The sequence below is a fragment of the Mycteria americana genome, chromosome 4 (assembly GCF_035582795.1).
Source record: "Mycteria americana isolate JAX WOST 10 ecotype Jacksonville Zoo and Gardens chromosome 4, USCA_MyAme_1.0, whole genome shotgun sequence".
In the NCBI taxonomy this organism is placed as follows: Eukaryota; Metazoa; Chordata; class Aves; order Ciconiiformes; family Ciconiidae; genus Mycteria; species Mycteria americana.
The window spans coordinates 72,074,800-72,096,631 of NC_134368.1; the positions used below are offsets into that span (position 1 = coordinate 72,074,800).

The window sequence follows — 21,832 nt, forward strand, 5'->3', positions numbered from 1 at the left end:
TAGATGGAAGATGATTTTGGATTTAGTGTTCATGGAGAAGGTTTGACCATGACAACAAGGCAAAAGCAGTATCGTGGGATGTGTCACCATTAAGAACTGTGTTTCTAGCATGTCCCCCATTTTATTAACTACTTGTTACTTAAGTTGATAGTCTGAGCTGTCTTAAGTCTTAATAAGCCCTATTAACTGTTCTGTAATTATGTATGGCTGGACATACTCATATTTTTATTACCTCTTGCTACACGGATGTTGCTACAGCTGCTGCAACAGTCTGACCCTTCTAAAGAAGGGCACTTCTGGCTTAAGTTGTCTAAGAGTCTGCCTTTATGAGCTGTAGCTGCTGAAGTTAAAAATCTTTTTATTTATTACATTAGCTATAAACAAGATATAGAAAAGTTGCAGTCACATGATGATGACTAGCCAGTAACAAGTAATTACTTGCAACACAAAATTATTGCAAACAGCTAGTTAATCAAAACACTATTTTTGTATCGGCTTCCTAAATTTCAGTACTAGATGGTAAACCACAATAGTCTGGTGTCATACAAGTCAAGTGCCACTTTGAGTAACATATTTGAATTTTCTGGTTCTTTTAAGCATTGTAAGCACCCTGTGTGTGTGTGTGTGTGTGTGCACACGTGCACACACACACACACACAGCATGCTTACAATGCTTAAAAGATGTATCTGAGCCTTGGTGAGCCACTAATATTTAAAGTTTCTCTGGCAGTGGGAAAGGAATCCTAGTACCAGAGCAAGGAGCTCTGTAAATTATTAACCATATCATTAAATTGTTATTTGTTAACCTGTGCTAGAAAGAGAAGGCGGGAGGGGGGCAGGTGGGAATCTGCTAAGGTGGTCAGAAACAGCTCGTTTTTTACACCAGAAGAATGACTGTGGAAAAAATTCTGAAAGGGAAGAGAAATGTAAATGTGCCAGGGCATGTATTGCCTGTTTGCACATGAAATTCCTTTCCTGATTAGACTAAAAAGGCAATTTTTTTACCAGAGGGAAAGGCCTGAGCTTTAATTGCAGAGCTTGCAACTAAGGGGGAGGGAGGAGGCAAGAAGAAGGAGCGTGAGCATTTTAGCAGGGGTAGTAGTATAAGGTCTGGCACCTCCCGCGGGAGCCAGGCACAACCTGCTTGCTTTTCAAGCTGCCACACACAACAGCCGCCTGAAGTCAGCTCAAAGTCACCCGGAGGAGCAGACAAATCTGCGTTGCGGCAGCTCCCATCTCTATGTCGTTTCCCTGCACCTGCTGCACGCGAGGGGCTGGCGCAGGCGGCAGCAGCAGCCGTGGCTTCCATTGCCAGGCGTGGGGCCGGGAGGGAGCAAGCAAGCAGAGCATCACTGTGTGGAGGCACGTATACCTCAGCAGCTCCCCAGGATCCTGCCGGAAAAGATGCGCTGCTGCCGCATCTGACGCGCCTCTCCCGTGAGAGCTTCTGGTAGTTCGAAGGCAGTAAAATAAGCAAGAAGCCCATGAGAACATCAGACAGGGAGCTGGGTATATAAAAGGCCTTTTGAAAGGAATCTGTTATGGACAGAGAGCCGTTCAGGCGAAGGGGCTGTTGTTTTTGCTTCTCGGTTGCAGAGATAAAGGGAGCCAGCAAGGACTATTGTATCCCAGAGGATTCTTCAGTGGCCTTTTTGGTATTGTTCTTTTCTTTCCCCTTGCGCACTGCGAAGCGACGACCTTTTCCTGTGGAACTGGAGTCTCTGCCACTCAACCCCCTGTTCCAGCTGGGAGGAAGAGGTCTTTCTCCCCCTCCGTCTGTGCAGGCGTTTCTGTTTGAATGGAAGATACATCTTTTTGCTGAAACTCTTTTGTTGTGACATTGCATAATAGACAGTTGTCTCACCGCAGGAAATAAAAGAAATGAAAGGAAATAGAGAGACGGAAGGAAATTGTTCCCCAAAGCAAAATTGAAGCAGGGAAGAGACCATTAAATTCACTTCAAGCCCTACCCAAGATCTAGAAGACCACAAATCTCCTAGCTCCAGAGGAAAATACGCTATTATAAAAACTCCTCAGCAGTCAGTAGCGATGAGCAGTCGTGGTGTTTCATCTGGATGCAGCTGGTAAAGGAAAGCTTTGGAGGGACGTGGGGGCTCTGGCCTGTATGATGCCTGAAGACAGAAATGCTGGAGTCCGCAGCCCAGGTGCCTTAGCAGCAGCTCCTTTCATTCCTAAAACTACTTATAGGAGAATTAAGCGGTGTTTTAGTTTCCGTAAAGGTAGGTCCATTCTATCACTGTGTTCTGCTTTGCTAGCGAAGCCATGGTTTCTGAGAAGTCAAGGGGGCTGTGTGTGCAGGGGCAGATTAGAGTACCAAAACAAAAGCCTTTAAACAATGCAGATGCCAACATTCCACAAATGATTTATTTACTTTTTTGTTCATTTGTTTGTAGCTGGCCAGCTGATATGGTCTCCTCTACATAATAGCCCATGAATGGGCTGCCTGAATGAGGTGGCTTAAGACAAGATTATTGCAGAGCCTCTGAGCAAAAATCAGTGACAGCAGTGGGGGAATCAGACCTGTGATGCTGAGACACCTATTTGTCTGGCAGAACGTCAGGGAAAAGAGTTTGGGTTTGCATTTTGTCTGTGTGGGAGGAGGCAGGAGAAGAGAGGGAGCAAAGCAACATGATAAATGTGCATCTGTGCAGAAGACTAAGACCTTGGATTCAGAGGTGTCTGATGAAGTGTAGCCCTACAATGCACTGTCCTGTTGCAAGTGTTGCATTGCCACTTCATCCTGCTGCCCTGCAGCCTGCATTTGCCTTTCCACCTGCTGCATAGAGATGTTTAAAGCCAGTTTTCTTCTGCATTGCACATACTCCTGTTGAAGCAGAGCATGGCAGTACTGGGGAGAGGAGGGCAAAGAGGAGTCTGGCTTTCAAAATATGTCAGCTGGAAGGGAAACACATGTCTGAGAAAGAGATATGACAACTGATGATAAGGTGCCATGGTGCTTGGGATGGGTGGGGAGAAACTACCTCTATGATAAGGACAAAAACTTTGTTTGGAGGAAGAGTGCTGGTGCTGCCTTAAAAACTATGCTGGACAGAGAAATCCAAGTGAAAGGACTGAATTGTCATGTTGTTCTGAAGTGTGGGAAATGATCTTACACAGAGCTTATACAAATACATTCAATATTCATCTCCTGCTCCTCCCTAAACTGTTCCTCCTTGCTGCCATTTGTCCTTTTGCAAGACCGTGCAGTTCTTCGCTCACAAAAGACTCAGTAGTGATGTAGTGGTGTTATTGCTTTTAAGGGTTGTGTGTGCAGGCAGTCAGGGGCAATGCCTTGAAACGAGGGATCACAACCAGTGAGGGACTCACCGCAGAACTATCACCTGCAGCTGAGCTGGCATTGAAAGCTGTTTGCCCCCTGTACCCCCCCTTCCCTGAGGCCAGTGTTTCCCTTGGTTCCCTCAGTCCTTCTGGAGACTGGCCAGGAGGACGTTAATGTGTCTGTATGAAGTGTGCTAGTGCATTTCAGGGTGTCGGTGTGAATTAGAGCTGTCTGTGCCCTGTTTATACACTTAACTATTTGAGAAATGTTTGGAAGTTGAATAAAGGATTAACTGATAATTTTGCAGCCTTTGTGCCCAGGGTGCAGCCTTAGCCACTCCAAGAAGAGCTTCTGCTGTTGATTCTTTCCATGTGTGTTCTGACACAGAAACTCTCCATGTCTAAAACTCCAAGTGAAGCTGCAGCACTTGGGGCAGAGGACAGAATGATGGAGGCCATGTTGCTAATTTGCTTTCCTCTACATATCATTTGTTTCAGTTGCTTTCTTATACATGTTTTCTGTCAAGAGTGTTGTCACGAGGCTCCTAGATCAGAGCTGCAGAATGCTGGGTCCGCATGTTTAACTAGGTCCATGTCCCACTGAAGTCAACAGAAAGATGAACATTAACTGGACTTTCAGTCAAGCCTTTACTATGGTTGCACAGGCCAATTAGGCTAACTACACTTTTCTTGTTAATTGGCATACGATATTCTTACAACTTCATTTGCTGATTGTATACCTAGGTATAAAAAAAGGCAAAACGAGCCTTCTGCAAACCTAGCCCATACTTGCATAAAGCAGATCAGTTAGTTCTAAGCTGTGCAACACGATGCAGAAAATCAAATTAGCAGGGAAAACCATTGGCTAGTCATTGGAGGAACTACAAGGGAATCATGACATTGTATGTTTAGGCAGAGAAAACGTTGTCACCTTCACCGATGATACAAGGTGTAGAACCCTTCCTGGAAATCCAGATCGAAGCTGCATTGTGACAGGCAGTGAAAAATTGAATGTCAGACCTGTTTGGAGGTCATGTCATACGACAAGTCAGTGCTCAGAGGGCAGCATCTGAACAGAGATAGAGCCAATTTTAAAATCCAATTTAGAGAAGATGCTCTCTGTTTTAAGTACCACCACAGGAACCTCTTGAGAGCACATGCAGGGTAAGTGGAGAAAGCATTAACTGAGAGTAACTTTGCTGGCATGCAGTGGTGAGAACATTGAATAGCATGGTGAATTTGGGTGAGCTGAGTTTTGGAGGAGGAGGTGGCATTGGCCATGGTCAGAGAAATGGTGCAGGCCCTAATGTGATCGACTGTGGTAAGTTCCCGGGGATGTTTTTAAAATTGCCTCCCTTCCTTTCCAGCCTGTAGCTAGTTCTGCTCTTATTTCAGAGCTGTTTTTTCTAAGCAGTAACCTCTGGTGTGCAGCTGTGCTAAACTCCAGGACAGGAGTTTATCTTACCTTATCTACAGCTGGCATCACACTGACTGTGGGGTCGGAGAAGGCTTGAAGGAAAGAAAATGAGTCAGGTGGGAACAAAATTCTGCCACCGCTATTTTAGGTGGGATTTTTCCTCTCCTGTACATTACAAAATTCTGTAGAGAAGAAGAAAATACTTCCTGCCTTTGATCCACTCAAAACAGCACTTAGTGCTGGGGAACACTGGAGCAGAAAGCTGATAAGAAATAATTTAAAACTCCATATTAAGTGTTATGTGGCCATGACAGCCACTTCTTTGTGTTATTCCAGGACCTTTGTTCCCAGCCCTGTTGTTGGAAGTTGTTCACATGATCTGTTATTTTCACTGTCAATTAATTACTGATGTAGAATTGAGAGCTGCTTAAAATTCTAATCCAGATCCTAAGCTGAGATCAGTTCCTTTGACCTTAACTGACCCTTTCTGATCAATATAGCCCATAAACTCAGAACTTGTTTTGGAAGGACAGAGATCCTGTGCTGCACATTGAGAGAACATACATACAGGTGTGGGCCCTCTGTTGAAAGCATCAGCCCTCTGTGCTTTATGCTGTCTGAAAATTATGCTATCATCTGAATTGCCGAGGGATGGCCTGGGAAAGGCAGAAACCTTCTGGCTCGCAGAGTGCGTGTGCTGTGGTAGAGCTAGAGCAGCAGGTGGGCTTTTTCAAGCTATTCCTTATAGAGCAAGGAGACAGAACTGCCACCTAGATCTTTCTCCTTTTTTCTTACTGAATCAGAAGCTTGGATCAATAGACTTGAGATGTGACCCCTGCCTGTGTTCAGTAGCTAAGGAAATCATTGACTAACAGCATTCTTAGATTTTAAAAACATACTCTAACTGTATATATGTACCATCAAAAATACCACAGTGCTTTCACAGCTCTTGAGTAGACATACACAGAATTTGGATATAGCACTGTAGTGTCTTTCATAGGCTTTATGGGTATCTGTTAGGCTTGGAAATCCAGTTTCTCAAAATGTTTACAAAACTTCTGCCACGGGAATGTTCTAGTTAATGAATAACCGCTCAGCATGCCCTTTACTAGCATGTGATTTTCCTCTTTGATGTTATGCGTGATCTTGGCTTAATTGGATATAGTTTTAAAGACCTACAAGGGCCTCTCTGAAAAAGCAGTTCTGCTGATTAAATCTAATGACTGGTCAGAACTGGAATCCTGTACATTTCCCTGCCTTCCGCCAGCTGTGGGGAAGCCAAGCTGCTGCCATTCTGAATCTCAAGGTTTCTTGTTGGTTTTGTTTGTTTGTTTCCCCTCTGGCACCCTATCCCAAGGATAAACCAAACCACAGGTCAGCACTTGTGCGTCTGTGCATTTCTGGATTTTGGAGACATTGAGATTTAGGAGGAGAACTTGGGTTTGGATTACAACATGAGTTATGAGGGCTCTCTTTTATTTCCTTCTCCACAGAGGTGTTCTTGTTTAGTTACTGTAGTGGAAATTTACTTTTAAAAAACAGCATGTGAAATTATCTCTGTGGTTTTGGTTATGTTGTAGTCTCCATAACTTGGACTGTCTTTTCCATGATTCTCTGTAAAGGAGATGCTAGTAGTTACCAGGTATAGCTGATAGTGTTCACCGGTGTCTGCCTCTGCCAGCCACTAAGGTATTTGTATGTTTGCAACCACAATTCTTCACAGCAGTGCCTTTTCTTCATAATAGTCAATGTCTTAGTCTTCAGAAACTATTAATCTGCAATATCTCTGTAGTAGTTAGTTGTGACGTAAGAGGGGATAAAAGCATTAGAAAGGGACAGTGGAAGAAGGTGCATCTTACAGGGCAATGATCATGGCTTTTATTCCAAAACAGTGAAAAACCCAACAGACACCAGAAAGATGATGAACAACATAGAGGTTATAACAACATTATGTGGAAGCAGAGTTGTCATGTTTCCACCACCTCTGCCCCTGGCAAGAGAGTACTTTTTCCATAAGGCATCAGGAAGTCTATAACTTCAAGTCAATATTTATGCAGGCTTATCATAACTGATTCCTTTCATGGCAAAGTGCTGCCTGGTGCAGTGTTCTGCATTTGTTAGGTGAAGGAAATACTTCCTTTGGAGAAGTTCAGCCTAGAACGGTTGGTTCTACGTCGGTTTGAGAACTTACTCTTTCCTCTGCACATGTAAGCTGTAATATGCACATTACTGATTAAAGAATGTTAGCATGGAGAGAAGAAAGTATAGGCAATAGGACAAAGATTATTCATACTAATTGTATTGTCAGTGGGCATGAGTTGTAATTGTACATCATGTAGTTGGAATATCCTATCTTACACTGATAAATTTGGTTTGAAAAGAGGCAAAATCTCTTTTGTTTAAACCCAAAAGATCTCATGGGCTCTTGAAGGGAAGCTCAGACTGCATGTTCATAGGACAAACTGGAGTAGGACAGCCAAGTCTTACACATAAGAAGGAATAACCCCAGGGAAACAGCTTTGCAGAAAGCACCTGGGTGCCCTGGGGGACAGTAAGCCAGACATGAGCCAGCAGTGGACCTGGAAGCAAGAAATGTTTGACAGCAGTCTGGGCAGTATTAGCAGGAGCAGAGCCAGCAGAGGGAAGAAAATTATTAACCCCCTCTGCTCAGCATTTTTTAGACCATATTCCAAATATTGTGTCCATTAAAAAAAAAAAAAAAGGTGGGGTGGGAGAGATAAAACTGGAGGGAGTTGAGCAAAGGGCCACCAAGATGCTTGGGAGCTAGAACACACGCCCTTTGAGGAGAGGCAGAGGAAGTGGGGCTTGTTCAGCCAGAAGGGACAATTTTGGGGGCACTGAACAGCAGCCTTCTTGTATATTAAGAAGGACTTTGAAATCCCCAAACTCCCATAATCACGCAGATTCCTTAACTGACTTTCGGTGGACCTTCCACCTTAATTCCACTACTTTCAGAAGGAGGGTCTAGAAAATGGAGGGACTTGAGGATTTCCTCCATGTTGACCAGCAGCAACCCTTAACTCAGACAAATACAAGAATCCCGAATTCATTTAATACTCCTGCCATCCCCACAGGCAGTTTGCAGGAGGTTAGAAAGGTATGTAAGAATTAAGAAAACATACTTTAACTCCTCTGCCAGCCTGAAGAGGCTGAACTTTGCGGACACCAAATATTCCACATCAGTCAGTATTCTTCTAAGCTTAACTCACTCTGAAATTTCAAAAATTCCTTCTTTAATTGCTAATTTTTGGGTTTGGGGTTTTGTACAACATGTGAGCTAATAAAAAGTGAGCTAATAAAGAGTGACTGTGTGATGTTCACTCCCCTTGCCTACTGCTGTTTTTGGCATCCACAAGTGTGGGTACTATGGAAATCACTAAATATGCTGCTCTGCATCTCAGAATAGTTTCTGGATGTCTTAGCTGGACATCAGTTACTCTTTCCAGTTATTTCCTGTGCTACAATAAAAATAATTGCACTTAAATACAAACCCCAGACCTCCAGTATGGGCGACTGACAGCTTGCTACCCACTTGTCATAACATCCTAGAGCATATGCAAGGCAACTTTGCCCCCTGCAACTGAGGTGTGAGTTATCTTTCTTTTGTTGGAGGAAAAAAGTACACATTGAAGGTTACCCTGAAGGATGCTTCAATCTGAATGCTACCTTAGCTTGTGGTTACTTGTTCAGGCAATTGCAATTTATGGGTGAACAAAGATTTTGGGCCAAAAGCAAGAGCTGACTAGGTCAACTTTGGGCTTTCTTTAGAAAAAGCAAACCAAAACAACTCTGTTCTCCTTGTTGAATACTTTTTGAACCAGTAGGAACTGTGTGCTCAGTAAAGGGCACAATTTGACTTACTGCTTTTTTTTTTTTCCACTTTATAGTGTACGTAATTGGAAAAGGAGCCTTCCAAGCATAGGTAGTTATTTGATCTTTAGTTTCTGATCATGACTGCCTTAGAACTATTCATTGTCTTGCTATATATAGAAATTCAATTGCCTCGCTTCAGCCCCAATACTATTCAACAAATGGTGGTCTCAAGAGAGAGCTTCCATCACAGATGACATGCCTGAACATTATTGTGATGCTGTCTGTGATGGCTGGCTCTGCAGTTTGAAAGGGAGAGGTGAAATAAGTTATGAAGAGTAGCTGTCTTTCCAGTGGTAGCAATGATACCCTCAGACCAGGGTTGAAGTTAATTCTGTCAAAAAACCCCCATGTTCTTCTGAGGTTAAGTACAAATGCAGGTTTCTTGCAGTTTGTCTGACATATTTCACCTTTCATGTCAGGATCTTTTTCATACACAAAATTTATTGTTGCTAAAGCAGACAGTGATAATGCAATTGGTAATACATTACAGGAGTGGTCTTTGTTTATGTGGGAAAACTTAATTAATAATTTGGTTTAGTAGGAACAAAATCCTGAGTTATATTTATAAATCTTTTGCCCTCCATGTGTAAGTGTAATGTTTATATGCCATTGAAACTGATACAGGAACTACTTATTCTTCTATAGATAATTAGGCATGAACCAAAGAAGATGGAGATGTATATCACTTTTGAATCAGAAGTTTTGTGACAGAAAATCCTATTTGTATTATTTCTATGTTTTCTGTGCTTATGGTCTGAAAAATAATTTATAGTGTTTTATTTTAAATAATGTTGTTGAGCGTTGTTGTAAAATATGTCAGCATTGTATTTCCATGAGAGTATCAAAGGTGAGATTGAGCATTTTATTCTTAAGAAAGGAGTAGGTTAATTGGCCGTGCATTTAAATGACCTGTAAATTGCATGGGTTGTCATAGAAGACACGGGCTCCTCAAATGTTTTTATGAATCTCAACCAAATCACATCTCTCTTTTTCATGCAGGTATTTTTGGCCAGAAGCTGGAAGATACTGTCCGATACGAAAAGCGATATGGGAACCGCCTGGCTCCTATGTTGGTGGAACAGTGTGTTGATTTTATCCGACAGCGGGGGCTAAAGGAAGAAGGCCTTTTTCGACTGCCTGGACAGGCTAATCTTGTCAAGGAGTTACAGGACGCATTTGACTGTGGAGAGAAGCCTTCTTTTGACAGGTGAAATCCTCTAGCTGTCCCCTACTCCCTGAAGCCTAGAGAGGACATGATCTGCTGTCCTGGCTGACCCACAGTACAGATCTGCTGTACTGGCTGACCCACGGTGCTGTAAAACACGTGGCAGCAACAGATAGAATGACATGGTTTTGTAGATTTTTCTGTATGTTTCCTATTATCACTCTAAAATGTCTTTTTTCGGACTTTGATGTCTGATTTCAAAGCGTTTCTGGAGAATTTCCATTTGTGAAAAGCTGGTTAGGAAAAGTATTGCTAATAGTTTGGCTTAATCAAAAATATCTGGATTGCCTTGATCTTAGTATCATTTGAAATACAGTGGTGATGCTGGCATTTAGTCAGTTCCACAAAGGAAGAATTTGTCTTATCACCAATTTCAGTATGTTCTGTTACCTATAAAACTGACTGGAAGGGAAGTCTACTTTTATGTATTCCTTTATAATTTTGGGCCTTTGGTCTTAAAATAAAAGTCGCTGTGACCATAATAACAAACCTACATGGTTTTGAGGGTCCAGGTCCAATTTGTATTCCAATATTTACACAGTTTTGCAAAGCTAATGAGAATTTTCTGGGCGAAGGAAGAACCCAGTCCTGTTCACACAGCTGTGTATGACGTCAGATTTTTGTAAGATTAATTTTTTTGCAAGTTCAGCTCTCCTCCTATAAGCCTTCATAGCAGTAAGCCACATATTCAGAGTGTGCAATCAGAGAAACAGAACCAGTGGATTATGAATGCCACATAGCCTTTTTAACTCTGATCAGAATTAATATAATGGTAATGAAATTCCAGTTCAAGAGACTGTTAAACAGTGGTTGTCCTCAGCGTGTGCCCTAAGTGACATCTGTAACACACCTCCAATATGGAATCGGGATACTTCACTCCAATTGAGGGTCTAATGTGAATTAGGAGGAGGAGGCAGGTTACATTTATTTTGTGGGACCTTTGACTGATAGCAATGCAAGTAACAGGCAGGAAAGCATAGCTTGATCTTTTAGTGCAAAAACATGCCATGATATAAACCTGATTGCTGGAAATAATTTACCTCCCTCCCTTCCTTATTCCTATGAAGTGAGCAAATTTGTTATGCATGAAGGTATGTGTATCACAGATGCACAGAAGTCGGACATCTGTAATGCTGTTTTATCTCCAAGTTTCCTCAGTCCTGGCCCTCACTTTAAGAAAAGTCAAGAATTTATAATGCTCTGGAAAAGAAAATTGAATTGTCTTCCTATGAGGTTTATTAGTTTCTCATCGGAAGGTGAGAGTTAGGATAATTGACCAGAAAATAGCTTTAAGGAGCCAGAGGACTGTGGGAAGTGACATTGTTAGCTGATAAATGTTTGTAGCATGCTCACTGACTGTTCAAATATTGTGTAACATTTAAAAACAGTAAAGAAGCATCCATTGGGTATGTTTTCCTTACCTGGACATTAAGATAAATATTACTGGTCGTGCCTCTGGGACAACCTCTACCAGAGATACAAGTAGGCGAATGGCAGAAACAAATGGTTATTTTTTCCTTGCCTGTAAGCCAAATAATTGTGGAGGAAATGCTTAAGAAAACAAGCCACCCCCAAACTCCAGGAAGATGATGTACTGAAGACCCCACTGAGAGGTACAGTTTGAGAGAGGTGCACAAGTTCTGTCTATTCAAAACAAATAAGAGGAGGGCTCAGCCTCATAAATTTTTTTTTTGCAAGGTTATGTAGCAACATCTGTAGCACACAGTAATGAGCCCCAGGAACAGGCATCCTGGCTGAGCTTTAGCAGATGAAACAGAGAAGAGATTTTACATACTACTGCTGTGAAGAAGGCACATAATCTCTACTATAGCAATTAGAAACATCAGCAGGAGTTGCCTATAAATTGCTGGTCCTGCAGTTCTGCTTCTGAAGCTGAGGATTTATAGAACACTGACCTTTTATGTCCATGTGTCTCGTTGTGAAGGGTACTTTTTCTGTTTACTTTTTCACATTTGAGTTTGGAGAGGTGTAGCAATTGTCCAGAAGTCAGGCAGACATAAATTCTGTTCTGATCTCTGCCATTGTTTCCATTAGGCGTATAATTTTTTCCTCCAACCTTTTGTTCCATTTGTAAACTTTTGAGATGAAGTTCATTTCATAGTGTTTATAGAGTGCCTATGATTACCCTGTTTTGGGGTAACTTTTCTTTTCATTGTGCTGAACAGCAGCATGGTCTCCAGGTTTGATGCAACCTGTTTGGCAAGTTGAGTTCTTGGAACGTGGCCACAATATGTAAAGTGGCTGTAGAGAAGAGAAAAAAATATATACGTTAGGGGTCCATGCTTACTTATCAGGTCTCATGAACCTCCAGATCCACTGTGTTTAATCTGTAACTATATGTTATTATTAGTTAAAAGTCCAGTAGTGCAAAATCTACCTAGGCTCTGTTTATTAATTTACATTTTGCCTGTTCTCATACATCAATAACAATAAATATTTTTGCAGTTAGAGCTGAGCTGATGGTTTTGTTGATGGGGCACAAAACACAATGGAATCCAGGTCACGCTTCCATAGGGGTGCCGGGTCACCGACTCTGACTGGGAGAAAGACTAGCTGCTGTCATCAGTGTTGGAACTAACACAAAGAGCTGATGTTTGAGGAGTTTGCCATTTTTCATACTGATATTTTTTCTGTGTGTAAGTGTACATAAGTCAAACAAAGACTTTAGAACAAGTTAAGACACTTTGAAATGTGTGTTTAGGCTTGCGATCATGTTTGCGTGCGAAATTACTATTAATCCTCCTCTTTATGCTTTCTTAGATAATTCAGTAAAATACATAACTTGTAGAATTAAAAGCAAAAACAAAGGTAAGATCATACAGCCATGATTAGTACTCCTTTAAAATGTCATCTCTGTTTTAAGATGGTGCAACCATCTTAAAACACCTTGTAACTGTTGGGAGATGGAGTCAAAGGTGCAGATCTGCTCTTTTGCCTAGAGTTCAGCTGCTGTCCACAGTTCTGTGGAGACCCTGGCCTTCTCCCCTCTTGTGTTCCTACCTGCACCCATTTGCCAAAGAAGACCACAGAATGAATGCAAGCAGAACAAATGTGGCACGTTTGAAAGAAGAAGTAAAATAGCTTTGCTCAAAAGAAAATGCAGCCATGTTTTGAAACATAAAACACGTTTGACAAATGGTAGCTCTCACATAAGTTAGCAGCTGGATGTTCCGATACTAGAGTCGGTTATAAAAATGCAGAATGAATCCCGGACAAGTCAGAGATTGGCAAAAACCTTCATGTATTAATTTGATCTTGATCTTACAGTTGGGTAAGATGTTGCTGAAGAATCATGAGCTGTGTGTATGAGAATGGAACCGGTATTTGAAATTTCTCAGACTCACAGAATGACAAAACCCAGTATCTGATCTGAAATATTCAACACCCCAGCCTCCCTAGAATGAAAACTGGAACATCAGCGTTTCTCACACTCTTGGAAAGTGGAGGTACAGCTGCTACAATTGAAAACTGATGAGGCCTTTTGTGTGAAGAAAAAAAGAACAACTGGAAATTGTATGTCAGTTTAAAAACAAAAATCAATAAATACCTCACTCCGTCTGTATGTATTTGCACATATTGTGAAATCTACATTAAGGAACTAACAGTGCAATTAGGCAATCACTCATGCTTGCTACTATTTAAAATATCCTTGGTATTTTCAGTACAGCTCCACCTCTGTGTAAAATTGTCCCCTCCAGGGAACCCATTTTGCTTGCCCTTGGGGTATTTGCTTCTCTCTGCTTGTGTGGCTTATATTTTAAATTTAAAGTCCCTCAGCTCCTTTACAAATCATATATTTGTAATGATACAAAGTGGATTATGACTCTTTTTTCTGTAAAATTAGCATAGCAAATATGTCTCTGCATAAGGAAAATAGCATAAGGGTTTGTTCTACAATTTTTACCTAGAAGCGGTACAAAATTGGATTTCTCTTTTTGTATTACCTCTTTCCATCTACTGTTCATCACAATTACTACCAGATGACATGAGAGTTAGGATTGCTTAGGGAGAAAAAAATATTTGAAATGTCACTGAAACAAATATTAATACTTATGTGATTGATCAATGTATGTGGCTTGGGTTTTCATAACTACTATCACTGATGTATATAGTCCAGTAGTTCAGAAGAGTTTGAAGTTACATAGCTCACTTGCCTGCATTTGTATGTATGCACAAGAGAGAAGGAAAGCACATAAATGCATATTTAGCAAAACAGAATCTCTATTACATTCTCTCATGGGTCTGAGTTCCTCTAAAGAAGAATACAGAACATTATAGGACAAAATATTACTTACTGGTCTAGTCACCATTGCAGTCAGCTGAGAAAAGCATATGTATGTGGCAGTATGTGATACCTGACAAACACTAACTATTATTTACTGGAGCCAAATAATCCAGAATGTAGAACTGGTATGTTCCTGTGCATTTAATCACTGGGATTATTGAAGCAAAATAAGATGATGATGAGGATGGTACTAATATAATATCCTCAAGGTGAGAAGGACCACATGCACAATTCTTATTCTCTTCTCTGTCCAGAGACAAAGAGTGTTTTAAAATTTTGGTGAATGCAAGAAATTGGACCTGTCTCAGTGAGGCTGCAGTCTGCACTGGCACTGTACAGACTGCAACTAGACATTGACTTGGAAATCACTGGTTATGAAAATTGTTCTTTTATTTTCCAAATACAAGCCTGTACATAAGAATTTCTTTGTTTAGAAGCAGATAGTTCCCCACAAGGAAGGGGCTTTATTCCATTCCTAGTGGGAAAGTGCAGTAATCCCTAAACAAAACATTTTTATGTGAAATGAAGTCTTTATTAGAAAGCTGGTTCCTGCCAAACACAAATGGCCTTAGGCCTGTGAAAATTCCTGTTCGTTTCTGCCTGTTCCAGGCTTCCTTCCCTGATCCTCACAATATGCTCATCATTTATGCCTCTGGAGCCACTTCCACGTCCTTTCTAATTCCAGCCCCTTTCTAACCAGCTAGCAGAAATAACCTCTGCATATGGCACAACTTAAAGACCTAGTCTAGCAATTAAATACACGTTAGGAGACACATTTCTAGCATGATGCCAGGGTCATTAAATCAGTTTAATTGGTGTCCTGGTCTTGGAGTGTGCAGTGAATGTGCAGGAGTGTGCAGTGAGTTATTGGCAGTGAATAAACATTTGTAGTTGCTTCGCCTGAATTTCAGTTTCAGAAGTGGAGTTGGTGTGTCAGCTGTGGTTTAAAAATAAAAAAAAAAGGCAGCCATGTATTTCACTTGCCAATGACAAATGACTTCGTAGGTGGCCATGGACACCTTTAAGAAAAGATGACATTTTGTTACTATGCGGAAAGTCTGAGAGCATGTTTTTTAAAGCATCCTTACTTAGGGTTGCAAGATTTGTGGCTTTCTCTTCCAGTAAACAAGAACAGGTAGTTTATTTGTGGTTTATTTGTTTTATATATACTTGCAATCCCTGCAAAATCTTGCAGAAACTTAATAGCCTTTCTGAATAACCTATCAAATGATAAAATAATTTAGCAGCGTATTCACTGGAGTTGGTTGATTTTTTTCCTGATGGGAACCCATCTTTCTGCCCACCTTACCTGAAAGCACTTGTGTCTCTCTTTAAGGATCTATATCTTTCTAAGTAATTTTTAACATCCTTCCATTGAGTTTGTCTTTTAATTTGTCTGTCCTAAATTGCTGTCTTCACTGCTGCTTTTAAAGCATCGCTCTCTAACCTGAATGAATTGGCTGCTGTTACAATACTGAAGTGGATGTCTAACTTGGAAATAGAGTCTGTCAATTTTCAGTATTCCTTGCAGTGCTTACTCCCCTGAATGGGTTCCTGAAAGGCAGCATGGATTATAAAAATCATGAGCACAAGGACAAAGGAGCAGAATATGTCTTTGGTTTTTTTCTCTGTCTAAACAGAAAAATAAGAATTGAGATCAGTGTTAACTTAAAGTAGAGCCAGGCTCTTGCGGCAGCAAGGAGAGGAGGACAGACAGCTCAGGGCTTAAAATGATAAATGCTTTCATATATGTTTCACAAGATGTAGGCAAAATTTCAGCTGGTACCTAGATTAGGCACGGTACTGCTTGTACTAGATATCCATTATATAGGAAAATTATATAGAGAGTAATGCTTTGAAGATACCTACACAGGGGAACAAAAATCACATAGGACATTCAACCAGTTATGTTATGCATTTGACCTGACCTTTGCATTTCTAGACCAAAGCCTGACTCCCAATATCAGCTGAACCACTCTTGATTCAGTGTAACATTACTGAACACAGGCTTTGCCCTCCTAGCCTCTGGGTACTGGCTTCTCAGCAGTAATAATGCTCTGATTCACTCTATATGTAGTTAATGCACATTTGTAATATTCCCTTGCTATTGCTTACTCAGTGTTTCATGACTCGTTTATCATGGGCTCTAGTATCTCACTTAAGCTGTCTGCAGACTGGCAGCAAAGGTACACACTGGGCAGCCAGTTAGGAACTCATCCTCCCATGTCCGGAAAACATCTACACTGGTCTTGAGAGCTGCTCTACAGACCTGAATGCAGCTAAGCAGGGACACAGTCAGCAAATGTTGTGGTGGGTCCAGGATATGTTGGTGAGGGAGACTGTTTCCAGGATTGTGATCTGTGACACATCTGAAATGATGGATCTGTAATTCTAGTAATTCCGGGAGGTACTGAGACACAAACTGTTTGAACTGTACTGTTCTCCTTCATTTTATTACCAGAACTCCTAAATTGAATTATAGCCTCACAGCTTGTTGTTCCCTACTGTTTGTTCTCTATGCAAACTGTTTATGTGTCATAATGATCTAGAGCTATTTTTGGCACAGCATTAATCTTTTTGTAATGTGACCTTGTTCTGTTAATATTTCCTCTCTTAGAGTTTATGAGGAGCTTGTTCGCTTTGTGCTCTGAAGCACTGACTCCAGCTCTCTGAACACACTGTCTGCTTGTCCAAGTGTGAGGGTTATGCATGGATTTCTGGTCACCTGCTGGGCTTCAGTAATTTTTGTTTATGGTAGAGAGGGTGAAAAACTCCAGGCGGTGTAATCGGTCTGACAGTCACTTCCACAGTGTTTGTGATATCACAAAGGAAAGTGCTGTCAAATCAGCAATGCCATGAGGGATACTGGTGACAAAGTTCAGATGAATGGGGCTCTGAATATGTATAGTCTGATGACTAAGGAGAGGCTGTGGTGTACTTGCATTTGTAATGCCTTTGCATGGACAGTGGTGGAGTGGGGATGCTCCTTTTGAAACATATCAACAGTAAAGCAGTATTAATGTTTTAGTGAGGTAAGTAATCTTTCTCAGACTTTGCAGCACAACATGCCGAAATAGACTGTTTCTCAGCTTGCTGATGCTTTTTGTGTTGCATTCAATTTTCTGCTTCGTGCTTTGTCATTCCCATTTCAAGCTTGTAATTATTCATTGTGTACTTGGAGAAAGTCTGCCTCAATTAATGACGGTTGTTCCAATTTAGATAACAGAGGATTTTCTGCTGGAATTGACATACTCTATTTTAATACTTGTTAATGAATACTTTTAATCATGTTAATTATAAATGTGTAATCATGTAATCACACTTTGATATTACATTGTCAGATAGCAAAAGAAATACCAAGATAGGTATAATCATTAAGTTTCTGTAGCTGTAATGGTCCTAGAATGTACGCAAGGCCATGTTTGAAGGGAGAGATACTGCCTTGTCTTAAACTGATCAGTTGTAGCTGGAAAAAGTCCAGGAGGAAAAGGTCCTCTACAGGCACTGGAAAGATCCACGTCTTACAAACTACACAAATGCCCTCAAGGCAGATATATAAATGCTGTTGGTTGACTTAGACTGTGGATAGAACACTGCAGACTGGAAGGGGAAATAAATGCTCCCGATCCTCAAGAGAGCTTGCAGTTCAGCACTCCTTTTAAACTCAGAGCTCTCCTCTGTGGCTGAAATGTGCTTAATGGTATTTTTGGATTGAAACACCTAAAATACAGATGGATTAAAAAGGGAGTCTGCCATTTTTAAGTTTTCCTCTGTATTTTAAAACAAAAGGGGGACAAAATAGTACTAGACTGCAAGGTCTAAACAGGTCTCAGATTATATGAAACACTCCTTTAGTTACATTAGTATAAAAATATGGACATTTTTATACCAATATTTACATTGAAAGAAGAAAGTTTCTAGCTTCTGTCTAACTTGCTAAATGGAATTTTAAAAATCCCATTCTTTAAGAGCTTTGCAGGCAGTATGTGTGTGTATGTATGTATGCTTGTTTATGCGGCCAAAATCTGTATGGTAATTTCTGTATAGATAGATTAAGTCCTAAACAGTGTTCCAGTACAGTTTAGGGGAAAAAAAAGGTAACAAAACAAATTTTCCAAACTCTTATTTTGCAATCCCACCATCTTGTGGCAGTCTGCGGTATTGCCTCTGCATTCGGTCAGCAGAAGCAATTTAAAAAAAAAAAAAAAAATTGCAAATGTGTCCCCATCTACTAATTGGGACCTGGGTTTCTAGGGACCCAGCTTGGGACCCAGCTCAGAAAGCACCTTTCTGTAGACTCCTATACAGCATGTACTTCAGGAGGTTAGTTTGAGAACACAAGACTTATTGTTTCCTTGCTCCTCAGCATCCTGCCTTCCCATTTCTCTCTCAGTTCTTCCTTGGTAGAGCCACAGTTTTTAGCACTCAACTAACCCTTCACAGTGATATTCTATCAGTACTTCACATTGAAAGGAGAAGGTTTGTAAATTGCATCAGTTTTCAGGGCTTTTGTCCCCTTCTTCAGCCTTTTTATCCTCCATCTGCTGTGCCCTCAAGGAGCAAGTATTCCACTTCACGCCAAGGGACTGGTGTAAAATTATTCTTATGTACTACATGAAGCATGGTCCTGGCAATACAAAGAAGGGAAGGTGATATTGCTTAATCCCCTCAGTGGGAGACCTTTGTGCCAACTTTTAATTGTTCTTCAGTAATTTCTCTCACTCAACCTGTTTGAATCTTGTATTTTGGAAGGGCCTCCCTAGTTTTATGCAAATAGTCTCTGCAAAGATGTGGTTCAGTTCTTCAGCAAGGCCTAGGAAGTTTCCTTGTTTAAATAATAAAAATAGTAATAATAAAATCTTCAGAAAGACTATCAATGCAGAGCAATCAGAGTTAAATTCTCTGCAGATGTATGTCCTGTGCTCCCTTTCATGCTGCAATGTAAGGCACTGTCCTAAGGCTGCCAGTTCACCTCTGCTCTCTGTGGCTGCTGCTCTCCTTCAGAGTTGGACTAGCAAAAGTCTTTCCCTCTGTATTTGCTTTTTGCTTTCCTGATGCACCGACAACTTAAGAAACTGAAGATCTCTCTGTAAAATTTGCTTCTTGGATAAGGCTGAATAGTGGCAACTGCCTGGGCATGCGTGCCATGGTTGTACTCTAAAAACTAGTACCAATGGCAACAAGACATGTGAGCAACTACCCGAGAGATTATTGGGGTGTAGGTTTTAAGCCCTTGGGTTGTGCAGCCTGTGAAGAGTTTTGTTAGCCAGGATGTCAAGAAGAGCTTCAGTTCACTTAGTTTGCATCTGGATTGGGGATAGGTAGAAGGCAAAGGTTAGGGGCCAAATCTGAGCTACCATTTGAAATCTCATAAAATAGTGCAAGTATATCTAGTTTCACATATAGTACTGTTCCTTACATATGTTATATATGCATCTGAAGAGTGGGATGGGGTAAACACAGGATTCTGGTTTTGGATCCAAGCCAGTCTACAAGTAGAGGGTTGCAATCAAGGGATTAGAATTTGAACCTTCCTTAAAAATGCAGATTTGTGTTAGTGCTTTGTTTATAGAGTTTCTCTAGAAAACGCTTTTTAGAATTTTGGCTGGGAATTATTCATGATTGAAACAGAAATGTTTTCTGGGAATTTATTTTGAGGAGGGTCGTAGTGGTTAACATTTAAATATATACAGTGCTTTATCATTTCTCTTCTTCTGTTTCAACTTAGATTGCTCATACCATACCACATTAATCTAAGGTTGTTCCCATCATTCTTGTTAAGATTTAACTTAGTAAAAGCCATTATTGTTTTAACAGATCATTCCAAAATAATGATTAACATACCTCTAGCAAAGCTTAAGTGCATCAAATACCAGTGGTTCCCTTTAAGAGACTGTGAGTTTAAAAAATGTTCCAAGTGTGAAGTCTTCAAAGAAGAAGAAAATACACAATAATGCACATTGTAGAAATGTCTGTGCATTTTCTGTTTCTTATGAATGAAATTAGCATAATTTAGTGTCTGTTTTTTTTATTTTTCAGAAGTCAGAGGGAAAGATCCCAGCTTGCAGTACAACTCTTTATATGAACCAGGGAAAGCATGTAGAACATTCCAGTAAGGATTTGAATAAATGCCTGAGTAGCTAAACCCAGAGATGGAGTTAGAAGTAACGCAAGAGAGATTTCTTCATGCTAACTTGTAGTTTTTATCTATTTCTATTTATTTCTTTTGAGAGAAGTACTCCTAAGTTAACCCGATGTAACTTTACAGACCACAGAAATATTTAAACAAGTTTTATTGCATACTCTGAACTTGCGATTTTGATCTTTCTCCCTGTCTTCTTACTTTTAGTATGCCTGATAAACAGCCTAGGCTCCTACTAGCTGTATCCAAAAAAAAAACCTTAAGTTTCTGCAAATGTAATTATGAGAAAGCATATGTCATACCAGGTCTTTGATTGTCAGCCCTATAATGTTACCTGTTGTGCTAGCACTCAGACATTTTCTAAGTTTCTAAGGCTTGCTATGCCTTAGCTTACTCGGTACAGGATAGAGCTAAAACTAATTTCCCATGGATTTACGGTTCTGCATGTAACGTATATCCAAGGTTTTCGGTGTAATGGTACAGCTAAAAGGCACAGTAGTCATTTTGTGGGAGCCCATAGGAAAAAGATGCATGCCAGGGAAAGAACTGTAATTCAGATGGGGAAGTTTCAACTAAACACCTGTGGTATATATGGCCTCCTTTAAAACTTGCTTACTTAGTACTGATACCAGAGGAGATGGTGATACAGTGGAATTGAGACATGCTGGGCGTGTTTTGGGAGCTAGGGCCATCTCTGGTAGGAGAATAATCCCCACTGTGTAAATATAATGCCTGGTTTCTGGCTCGGGTGAAAATGAAAAGCATCAGTTAAGATGGATTTTGCATGCCTGATGTGAGATGCCTGTCAGTGAGAGCCAGGATCTTCTCAATACCTGTGCCTGCAAATAGGGCCTTATGTGTAATTATTTATAGTAATAAATCAGCAGAGTTGACAGACTGTTGCTTGCAGGCATCCTATGTTTTTTATAGGTAAAAAAAAAAAACATATTACAGATATGATCTATAAATGTATATACTGCTGAGTATTTACTGATGAGTAAAATCTGGGCTGGCAATGGAAAAATTAAGTGGCAGTTTTTAGCCTGTCAATCTCACAGTATTATCCTGATTCCCAGTAATGACTTCTTGTATTCCAACCCAACAGCGATACAGATGTGCACACAGTGGCATCACTGCTTAAGCTGTACCTAAGGGAACTCCCAGAACCAGTCATACCATATGCAAAATATGAAGATTTTCTTTCCTGTGCCAAAATGCTCAGCAAGGAGGAAGAAATGGTGAGTTGGCAACTTGAGTAAGATGAAATGAAAGGCTGGCACGTTATAACCTGTTCCAATTTTGAGGAGGAGAGAAGCTGCTGATTACCTATCTTAATTTAAGATATGCATCTATTAATTGAAGCTGGTTTTATATGAAAATTTTTGCCACCTAGGTCATTTGGAAGTCTAAATAAAGGCACATAGCATAACCTTAGCTGTATTTATTGCATGTCACTGAATCCAGTTCAAGTAAACATCGTTGTGGTCAATAGCTTTCATTTTGCATGGAAGAGACTTATATTTTTGTGGATTATCATTCTGAACTGTA

The 21,832-nt window shown here is 40.5% G+C and overlaps 1 protein-coding gene across 6 annotated transcripts in view; it reads left to right on the plus strand.

Moving 5' to 3' along the window:
* Positions 1 to 21,832, plus strand: part of ARHGAP24 (Rho GTPase activating protein 24) — a 222,005-nt gene that overhangs the window by 190,362 nt on the left and 9,811 nt on the right. For all 6 annotated transcript variants that reach the window (XM_075500847.1, XM_075500848.1, XM_075500849.1 and 3 more), the window contains 2 exons: positions 9,611 to 9,818; positions 21,390 to 21,522. In XM_075500847.1, coding sequence (XP_075356962.1) covers positions 9,611 to 9,818; positions 21,390 to 21,522 — 341 coding nt within the window. The remainder of the gene's footprint in view (positions 1 to 9,610; positions 9,819 to 21,389; positions 21,523 to 21,832) is intronic.